Source organism: Helobdella robusta (genome assembly GCF_000326865.2).
Source record: "Helobdella robusta unplaced genomic scaffold HELROscaffold_49, whole genome shotgun sequence".
Taxonomy (NCBI): domain Eukaryota; kingdom Metazoa; phylum Annelida; class Clitellata; order Rhynchobdellida; family Glossiphoniidae; genus Helobdella; species Helobdella robusta.
Genome location: NW_008705246.1, coordinates 1,222,184 through 1,233,731, shown reverse-complemented (window position 1 = coordinate 1,233,731; position 11,548 = coordinate 1,222,184). Strand labels below are relative to the sequence as shown.

At 36.1% G+C, this 11,548-nt stretch overlaps 2 protein-coding genes across 2 annotated transcripts; one reads left to right on the top strand and one right to left on the bottom strand.

The window, feature by feature from the left end:
- Nucleotides 1-796: 796 nt before the first annotated feature.
- HELRODRAFT_85985 (hypothetical protein) lies at nucleotides 797-1,606 on the top strand (the record flags this gene model as incomplete). The annotated part of the gene is made up of 1 exon (XM_009026685.1): nucleotides 797-1,606. The coding sequence occupies one exon, from the start codon at nucleotides 797-799 to the stop codon at nucleotides 1,604-1,606; it is 810 nt and encodes a 269-aa protein (XP_009024933.1).
- Nucleotides 1,607-7,565: 5,959 nt separating this feature from the next.
- HELRODRAFT_178761 (hypothetical protein) lies at nucleotides 7,566-10,496 on the bottom strand (the record flags this gene model as incomplete). The annotated part of the gene is made up of 1 exon (XM_009026832.1): nucleotides 7,566-10,496. One exon carries the CDS (start codon nucleotides 10,494-10,496, stop codon nucleotides 7,566-7,568), a length of 2,931 nt encoding a protein of 976 aa, XP_009025080.1.
- Between the last annotated feature and the right edge of the window lie 1,052 nt (nucleotides 10,497-11,548).

Genomic DNA, 11,548 nt, shown 5'->3' with positions numbered 1-11,548 from the left:
TAGTAAACTAAACGTTCACCAAAAAACTTTAGTGAAAAAAATCGAAAAAACGAACTACAAACATATTAACGCCAAGCATTCGGTAAAATTTATAGAATATTGTTAAAATATATATATAAGATAAGTATATAATAGTAATCTGACATTATGATGTGTACCAAATTTGAAGTAGCTAAATAAATCATGTCGGTGATCATAAAAGTAAAATTGTTGGTTATTAACGAAGCAGTGAAAGGTACGATGAGAGCTGTTGTTTATGTGAGACCAGAATAGGAATATATACCTACCTGAATCAAGCACAATTGAAGCTAATATTGTGATGCTACACACGCTACACACACACACACACACACACAGACACATGTATATATATATATATATGATAAATATATATATATATATAATATATTCTATACAAGTTCTCTATAAAAGGGATGATAGCATGATGAGTAACGTAAAATTCGAATGAATCTGTTAGAACATGTTTGTTAATTTTAAAAAATTCAATTGTTTGTTGATTACAACGTATGGCATTTTTGTTAGCGTAATCGTTTTAATTGTTTTAACAAAGCAGACTTGTAAGAATTACCATCAGGTCGAGCCGGATGAAATTCATAATAGGATAAAAGGTTTATACAACAAAGCCTTGTGGAACGGTGATGAGTTTTGGTTTCTCAAAAATAAAACTTGCCAAAGAATTGAAGCGCACAACGAAAGGAACGAATTAAAAAAGTTTACCTTGACTCTGTTCGACGTTTTTGTGGACAACAGTTCATTGTCCTGGTATCCCAACAGTATGCCGAAAGTACTCCACACTACGTGGAAGTTCCACGCGCTACTGAACAAGAAGTGGATAGAAATTGAGAAAAAATGCATGCAGGCCAACCCTGATTTCATCTTTTGCCACTGGGATGATGATGACCTCTTAAATCTGGTCATTTACCAGTACGGAAATTTGCTTGAAAAATTTCTTTCATATCCTTATCCCATTCAGAGAGCAGATGTAGGAAGATATTTGCTTCTCAAGAAGTTTGGAGGTTTTTATAAAGACACCAATATCGGCTGTAGAGCACCATTTGATTACATCTACCACAATGAAATTGAGAAAAATCGAAACAACGTGACAAATGAAACAGCCAAAGTATTATTCGCAAAAATTGACCCAATCGGAGTAGCGGGAGACTTCATAGCCTCAACACGGGATCATCCCATTTTTGAGCAAATGATAACTGAATTGGGAAGGAGACGAACAAACTACTTCCTGCCATACTTGGATGTCATGCTGAGCACGGGTCCTCTCTTCTTGAGCCACGTTGTCAACTCCTTCAAGGGCAATCCGAATATATCATTGAAGATCAGAAGCGAAGTTTTCTTAATCGAAACGAAATCGTATCAGTTTGTTTATTTTTATTTTGTATCTGGGAGCACCTGGCATTGCGTAGATGGGGTAGTTATTTGGTGGGTCTTCACGCATTTGAAACTTTTGTTCGTATGCGCTCTGCTGTTTAAATTATTTTGCATATTTGCTTTAATTAATAAATCAAAAACATTGAAGCATCGTATAGTGAAAAGACTTGAAAAAATTTTCCGCAGAAAAGGTAACTGACAAAAAATGAAAAATTATTGCTCGTGTTTTATAGCACTTTGCTAGAATTATTTTTTAATTTTTATGATATTTTGCTCATGTCATTTATCATCCGTGCCAAGAAATCAAATGAATTATATTCATTATATACGTGATGAAGATTGCCATGTGTATGTTGTATGTAATGCATGCATCATGTGGGGGGCCGGGTGATTATCTAAGTTCCAGTTAATTTTTATTTCTTATGAAGTATGTGACGTGAAAGTGAGTTCATGCATCAGGTCCTGGACGAGCCTTCATGTTTATTCAAGTTTTGTATTTTAAAACTTTGCTTTCAAACTATATAATTATCATATTTTAGGCGTAATGATTGTAAGCTTAAATTATTTCAACGCCTTTGCATACGTTGTTCATCATTTATTTACTAGTGCGTTCTTTTAAATATTCAGCAGCACTTCAAACATTCAGCACTGATTTCTACACAACCTCGTTGACTGGTGTTCTCAGAATTTATTTTCATGTTTTTAAATTTAAAAAACTTCCGGTTGAGTAATTATTGAACTTAATGACATCCTAAATGAAAATTCAATTTCTCTACCTATGCCAGACATTCACATTCAGTTTTCAGTCTCAACAGGTGCGTTTCATGATAGTTTATTGATTTTCACGGGATCGATTAATATAGCCCAACAGCTTATGAGAAATTATCAAAAGTGAATAATGATTTTTAATTTCTTATGTCTTGTGTTAAGACTCAAGAGCACTTATTGAATGATAGTTCTGGAAATAATTTGATGTTTTTTTATCGAATAATTTAATAAAACTTATTGCTAATTTTAAATAATAGGTTGATCATTTCTCAGCATCAAAGCTCAGATCAAAGAAATATTTCAAGATCAGTCATTAAAACGCAGCCACGCACCGCTTAAACTCATGCAACACTCACATTCAACACTACACGCACATTCACAACTACACAACTATTCAACAACAGTGAATACAAACAAATCTAACATACACAAATGTGAAGTGGGAAATGAATATTTATGTATTTTTGTATATTCATATTTGACAGTGCAATAGATAGTTTAACTTCAGTCACTAGGTTGCAGATTTTTCGTCATCATTTTCGACAAAGTTGTTATTTGATTTTAATTCTTTTAAAACTGTTTACAAAAGTTGCAAATAATTAGGAAATTTTAAATGTGCTGTCTTTCAAATCGTTGTTTTTTTTTTATAAAATGCAGAAATTTGATCAAATAAATAAATACACAGTGAATTTGTCTTATTTTTTATAATTTAGAATCGAAGCTCTCGAGGATCGTGGTAAATATGTGATCATATAAGAATTAAAAAAAAATTGTGTTTCAGAAATTCTAAATTTAAAAATAAAATGTTATAATATTGTTAGTTCGGATTTTCGAATAGTTAGACATACCAATGTCACCAAAATATATGACAAGTAAAATCGCCAAAAAACAAGCCACATCGACTCTTCATCACACCTCGGATGATTTGAATTTGCTGTTCGTGCCAGTTAGAGGTGTTCAAGTTGGTTCAAGAGACATAGGTCCCATGCTGGTCCCGCTATTTAGAATAGTCTTCCACAGGCGTTCAGAAGATCTGGACTTTCTTTGTAATTATTTAAGAAAGAATTGAAAACATTTTTGTTTTCTGTTAAACTGTAAAAATTGAGACTTTTTTAATTTTTGTTTTTCGTATATATAGTCACGTACATTTTGTTTTTTAATGTGAGGGTTCATGAAACAGTTTTAATTAGCGCTAACAAATTGCTCTTAATTAATAATAATAATAATAAAACACATACATACACCCACACACACACACAAACACACATACATACATACACATACATACGTACGTATGTATATACATGCATACATACGCACACACCTACATACATACATAAATACACACACACATACATACATAACACAACACATACATATAAATACACGTATAAAGATACATAGGCTTAAATCGTTATTTATTCATACACGCGTGTGTACGTAAGCGTGTGTGTGCGTGTACACCGATGATAAATAGTCAGGCCGGGATAATAGAATTAGTGCCATGGAGAAAACCCGCATTTTGAGGCATCAATTAATCTTTATCAGTATCTTAATATCGTTCTCTTGCGTTTCTTTCTTCCATTTGAGGATGAATAAATATCTTCGCCCATTGAAGTAAGATAACAATGTGCCAACGCGCCCATACACTACAAGTAACATGCAGCCTCTAATTCAATACGGCATGTAATGTCCAGTATAGCCTGCAACACACAATGTAACATGTTAAGTCTAACGACTTTTAGTAACATTCACCATGTTACATTATGGAAGAGCAGGACGAAATATTAAGATGAAATAACGTATGTGATAATGGCGAGGACGACGATGTGTGTCCATATGTATGTGATGGTGGTGAAGTGAGTTTATTGTTATAACAGAGAAGAACAATCTTTGTAAGGACTTATATGAAGTAAGGAAGAACATTTGCTTCTGCTTGAATGATGTTGCAGCTATTGAACGTTAAAACTTGAAATTATAGCACGAAATGCTTCAGATATCTTACAGCCATCAATTGGGGTTAATGCACTTGGCAAAATTCGTCAAATTCGATAACTGAGGCTTTAAGTTATGGAGGCTTTCTTATATGCACAGCCTAAATTTCGAATCTTTTGGCACATACAACCTTTGAAATCAAACGAGCGGATCACACTCTTAAATGTTCACTTGTGAGATTTACATAATAGTTCATCTACATGCATGTCCTCTTTTGGTTATTATCATTTGCGGTATGTTAGAGATGTTTTAAAAGTTAGACGGCAACAGTTTCCACTCCTTTCTCTCTCCAACTGCTACTGAGATATTTCAATTTTTCATCCTTTTAAGAAATCAGGATCTGACAGACGCAGAATCTGGTGCAACATGCAAAACAATATTATGAAATGAAGAAGATAAAATAAAAGTACTGCAGTGGAGCACTTCAAGTGTTTGGGATGTTTCTTGTTTCTAACGGGCATCAACCAAATTTCATCCGATGCAATGTCTGAAGATTGCTAATTTCGCCAAACAAAGTTAAAAATATAAGTTGGATTTATTAATTTAAGAATTTAACTTGAATTTGTTGAATATCTAATTTTGTTTATCCTTGAATTTACTGAAAATATTTTAATATGTAACGGGCCGATTACATGGGTGTCCGGAGATTTCAGTTTCACCGGCATGACACTAAGGGAGCGAGGCATTAATACCATTCGCGTAGCAATTCCTTCCTTTGACAATATTGACGACGCGATCTGTGCACGCACGCACACACGCACACACACACACAAACACACACAAACTCCATACACACACATACACACACACTAACTCAACACACACGAGCGCACACACACACACACACACACAAACTCCACACACACACAAACACACTCTTCTTCACTATTACCCTCACTCTCTCTCTCTCTTTCTCTCTCTCACACACACATACACACACTCCCACACACACACACATTCATAAGTATTGGATTGTATGTTTCATAAATACACCATATATAATTATGGTATGAGTATGTGTGATATATATATATATATATATATATATATATATATATATATATATATATATATATATATATATATTTATGAACGTATGAAGTAGAAGCTGCTTATGCATTAAATGTATTGAATGAAACACACAAAATGATACAGCCATCTGTTGTGGCAAATAAATAATTCAAACGTGCATTCATTCCTCTTATTAAATTGTCTTCCATTTATACAACCTCCTCCCATTCACCTCCCTCTCTCTCTCTCTCTCTCTCTCCTTCTCTCTCTCTATCTCTCTCTCTCTCTCTCTCTCTCTGTGTGTGTGTGTTTCTCTCTTTCTCTTATTCCATTTTTCCTTTTCTGTAGGTACCTTTGTAATTGTGTGTATAGGTATTTTTTTATTTGTATTTCTAAAATAAGTTTGTTCGTTCGTTTGTTTGTTTGTTTGAAAAATTGTATACTGTACGTTTGTGTGGGATTCCTCTGGCTCATAAATAACATTTTTGATCAGGTTATAAATTAATAAATTCGGTTGTATGTATGTATGTATGTATGTATGTATGTATGTATGTATGTATGTATGTATGTATGTATGTATGTATGTATGTATGTATGTATGTATGTATGTATGTATGTATGTATGTATGTATGTATGTATGTATGTATGTATGTATGTATGTATGTATGTATGTATGTATGTATGTATGTATATATGTATGTATGTATGTATGTATGTATGTATGTATGTATGTATGTATGTATGTATGTATGTATGTATGTACGTATGTATGTATGTATGTAAAAGTGTTGTTATGTGTGTTTGTGCCTGTGTGTACTTCCATATGTGCATGTGCCTACATTATATTCATATGGAGATTGTATTTAATTTTGTTAACAATTATAAATTTGGCCGGGCTTTTGAAATGCTTGTATGATGTACTCTTATATTTAACTTCTTCGTAAAAGCACATATAGACCATCTTTGTAGACCGGTTTTTAGTTTAAAATTTTTTTAATTAGTAATTTAACGGTAAAGCATGTACTCTGTGTGTGTGTGTGTTTGTGTGTGTGTGTGTACAACGTGTTTATGTGTGTAGCGTGTGTATGTGATGTGTTCCCGTAATATTCAGCGCTTGAAATGTGATTTTGTTCTTTGAAATGACAAACGAAATGTGGCAAAAAGCGAGTAACTAATTATCCAACTGAGTCCTTCATAAAATTGACGATGGGATGTTTGTGGACTAAATAAATGGTGTACTCTTTGTATGTATACACAACAAGTCAAACATACATTTATTACTGCAAAGAAAAAAAAGTCTTAACTGTCGTTATTCAAAATGAGCAGCGTAATTATGCAGTAGCAATGTCTATAAGATTGTCTCCATCAATCTTTAAATCATCCACCACACACGATCTTCATCTTCAGCACACACACACACACACACACACACACACACACACACACACACACACACACACACACACAGGAATCAATCGAGATCTGCTCAGAATCGGTTAATTTCAATGTTTCAAATAAACAGCCAAAAGCCGTGTAGCACATAACGATTAACTTTATCCAAACATCATGATAATATACCTTTGTTTAAAAAATATTTTCATCCTATTTGGCGACTATGTTAAAAATATCCGCTTGTAAATTATTTGCAATGAGGAGATTTATAATTGATTTGTTTTGAAGTTTGTTTGTAATGGTAGTTATCGCGGGGTACAAGTATGTGCTTCACAATGCTATCTGCGCAACCACAAACGGTGGTGTAACTTCTCTGGCAGGCTGCTCTTTCACATTTCTAGTAAGAAATTTGAATTTTAATTAGAAAAAAATCACCTTACCATTAACATTGATGTTTTTTCTCTAGAAATTAAGTTAAGGGCACACATAAATATATCTATCAGGGAAGATAAATTAAACTTTCATAAATCTTCATATAAAACGTCCTAATACATTCGTTAACGCGACCACACTACTCTTCAAATCAGGTTTGCATGGTACCATGAAGTGAGTTCTCCTAATAATGCGATTGCTACTTTCATTGAAATGATTTATTTTCTGTAAAACTCATCAGAGTTTTAAAAATATTTTTATGCGGCTGGTCGACGATGATTATTCGTGTGAAGTTTTTTTTATGAAACGTTTTGGGTATTTTTTCTATTATTTATATTATATATTATTATTATTATTATTGTTTTTATTATTTATATTTATATTATTTTTTAGTTATTATTTTTTCAAAATTAGCATTTTATTAGTTTTTTGATAATTTAAATAAACAAGCCTCACACTTAAAAAAATTATTCTATTTTTTATTTAAATTAAGTTAATTCAAACGTAAAAACAAAATAATAAAAAGATGTAACAAAGTGGTTCCACTTTGATCACCCACTCACTCAACCAGTTTTATGTCATGAATTTCATCTCTGGACGCCTGACAGTAACGTTTTTCATTATGAAACGTCGAAACATCCGTCTTTAAATCTTTTTTATATAACATTGGGGAGGTTTTGTAAAAATAATCCGTATTTTTGTTGCTAGTTGTGTTATTACTGTTGTCAACAGTGGCGTTGCTTATTAAAGTTTGGCTTTCCATAAAGTTATAGTCTTTGTTTCTTACGTGCGTCATATTTTTTACATCGGTAACGCTGTAATTGATTTTCTTCGCGTTTGATTCGTCGTTGTTGCTGGCCATCTTGTGGCCGCCCTCGTTGCTGTTCTTCACGCTGTGGAAGCTGCTGCAGCTGCCGAATGTGGCAGTGGCTGTTTCGACGTACAATTTGTTGACGATGGACGGATTGACGACGGCACAAACGCGCTGCTTCGACTTGGGCGACAGATATGGCGGTGGAAGTTTAACGGGAGGGTTTGATGTTGTTGTCGAAGTTGGTACTTTTGTTGATGTTGAAGTTGTTGTTAGTGTGGTTAGTGTGCTTGTTAGCGATGTTAATGATGACGGCGATGTCTGGTATGTCATCGTCGAGCCTGTTGATAATAAAGTGTCGATGCTGCTGTACGTTGATTGGAAGAGTTTGTGATGTTGTTGTGGCTGTTGTAGAATTTCAACTGCATCGAGTTCGTGCTGTTGACTGTGTTTGAGATAATGGTCCCTATTCACTGGGAACTCAGGGCCGCATTTCCAGCCCTCCACGCGAAAGGCGTTGGCGCTGCTATGAATGGAGGCTGACTGCATCATGTTCGAAGTTTTATGGGCAAGTGAATGGGACGAAACACTGTTCATACAATCGGTCGTTTCAATCAGCTCACTTTTTATTGATTGTATTTGGTTATTTATCGGAACCATACCATTGTTTCTAACATTTACCTTGTGGCTGTTGTCTTTGTTAACAACTTTGCCATGTTCGCCAGAGTAATCAGTAATTATTTCACCATTTAAACCGCTACTGCTTAAATTATTGCTAACATTATCGGAGTCTACGCCAGTGCAAAGTTGTTGTTTACTTCTGCTTCCATTGGATGTGAGGGGAGCATCGAAATACTGATAATTTTCCGCATCAAACCAGTGATGTGCGTTGAATGGTTGTTGTTGTTGTTGTTGTTGCATGTTGTAGACAACTTGCTGGTCTACGTAGCCACAGTCTGTAGAATAATTATTGCTAGAAACTGTCATCAGACTCGAGTCTTTATGCTGGGATGGCTCCAGATCATGACGCAAGTTTGAGTTGAATGAGTCCTGGAGAGTAGAGAAGGATGAAGTGAAATGTGCCGAAGTGGTGCAGTCCCCATACTCCACATAAGGTGTCTCCATGCTCACCCATTCATCTTGAGGTTTTTGTACTACGTTATTAGAATAATGTTGATAATAGTTCTGGTAGTATTGATAGTAGTAATTTTGCGTGTCGGCTGGAACGTATGCGTATGCGTTGTAGTAATATGGGTGGTCGAATGGCGTTTTTATGCTGTCATAACAGGGGTTGTATGATTTGTAGTTGTGGTAATTTGAAAGTGGAGATGTTATAATCACAGGTTTGTTCAACGTGTCTTTGCTGCTTTGTTGGAATGTTGTTGTTGTTGTTGTTGTCGTCGTCACTGTTGATGATGTTGGTGCGGCACTGGACGAGAAAGATGATGATGACGATGATGATGCAGTTAAAGATGGAAGTAGTGTCGATGTTGTCGTGGATGAAGACGATGACGATGATGATGATGTCGGCTTATTGTTGAAGGGCTCGTAAATATGAGAAGACGTCTCAAAATTGGGATTGATGTTTCTACCGAGGCAGTCTCCATCCCGTTCCATTTTGTGGTCTTCTTCTACTGTACACTGACTTTCTAATTGATATTTCAATTTGTTTTCTTTACCCTTCTCGCAGCCCGACGAGTAAGAAGTAATTTCGAAGTTGTTTGAATCGAAGTAATCAGCCGAGTAGTAACCCTCGTCCGAGGTGGCTCTGTTGTGATACTTGGAGGCCATTTGTCGCAGGCGCTCAGAAGCTGGTCCCGCCTTCTTCAGGGACATCTCCTTTGCAAAGAACTTAGCATAGCCTGGATTGTTCAAATATTCAAAGTATTCTGACGATGTTGATGTGATGTTGGTGACGTTGTTGTTGTTGTTGTTGTTGCTACTACTACTGCTATCAACGACACTGTTTACGCTGCTTTTGATGTCGAGAGCGTTGGCTATGTTTTGAGAGTTGTGGAATGTTTGGAAAGTTGGTTTTAAGACGATCATTTGAGCGCTGCAGTGGTTGTTGCTGCTTGCGACTGAGACGACGTCGTTTTGACAGCTGTCATGTGCTACTTTGCTGCCGACGAAGTTGGCTGGCTTCATGTAACCGCTCTGGCAACAGTCGAAATATTCGGCGCTGTTCACTGAGCAATGGTTTTGAGAGTAGGGTGGCGATTTTGGAGACTTTATTACTTTAGTTTTTCGAATCTTTTTGCTCAATTTCTCACAACTTCTATCGAAAAGTTTTACGACTGACAGGCTGCTCAATGTTTTCGCGACAGAACTCACTGGATGTACGCAATCCAATTTTTGAATTTTTCTCTTCGGTTGAGTCAAAAGAGCTGACGGGGATTCGACGCTAGACTTAATCGCCTGCGAAGTTTGTTTGTCGGTCGGTGTTCGATTGTTTGACATGGTGCGTAAGGGGGAGGATTTGCAATGTGGTTGCGGTTGCAGTTGCGTTTGCAGTTGCTGATGCGATTGTTGTTGCTGTTGCGAGTGCTGATAGAGTTGTTGCTGGTTGCTGTTTAGTAATGATCGTTGCTGCTGCTGCAAAGTATCTTGCTGCAGTTGGTGGTCATGTTTTAATTGACTGTCTTGCGACTGGCTGTCACGGTTCTGCATCAAATACATGCTCGGATGTTGCGCGTGGCGTGAATGGTACCTGCATGCGGGCCGTCTGATGCTAATCGTTTCCGACTTTGTCGATGTCACTCGGTCCTGACTTTGTTAATTTGGTTGTGGAGGTTTGTGGGAATGAATAATATTTCATTGGTTGAATGTGACAGCTGTTGATGATGATGATGATGAGTGATGAAGTGTAAGTTGGTGATGATGATGAAGTTTAAGTTGATGATGATGATGGTAATTGCGATGATGATGATGATGATGACGATGGTGATGATGATGATGGCGAAGACAATAACTATTTAGTTGGCGGTAACAGAGAAAGCCAGGTAGTAATTAAATTTACGAATGTCTAAGGAGTTGTGTAATTGAAATATAGTACATGTTCAATGGAAGGTGACGAAGACTGGGATGATGATGATGACTAAGATGATGATGACTAAGATGATGACGATGACGACTATGATGATGATGATGACTAAGATGATGATGATGATGACTAAGATGATGATGATGACAAAGATGATGATGATGATTGAATTTTCATTTAACTATTTTATTAATACAATTTTCTCTCCAATATTCTTCAGATGCGTCAACAATAAACACACATTGCACTTGGAACAACACATCACCCACATCGCCTGTAACTGGCTGGAATCTCTCTGCAATCGAACCTGGTCACTGCAGTAGCGGCGGCAGGCACTTCACCGCTACACTACACCATGCACTAATATTACGCAATCTTGATTACAATTTCTAAAATGTGAAAGTTAACTTGTAAACAGCCGCGTCAGAGATGACGTCATGACGACATGACGACGACGATAAAGATGGCGGGCGGCGAATCCAAAAATTTAATGAAGAAAAACAATTAATGGATGAAAACGTTCAAAGCTGCAGAGAATTACATCCACTGCGGCTGAATGGAAAGAATTATTTTGATGATGATGGTGATGATGATGGTGGTGATGAGGATGACGGTGAGGATGGTGAGGATGGTGAGGATGAAGATGATGGTGATGATGATGATGGTGAGCATGGTGATGGTGATGAGG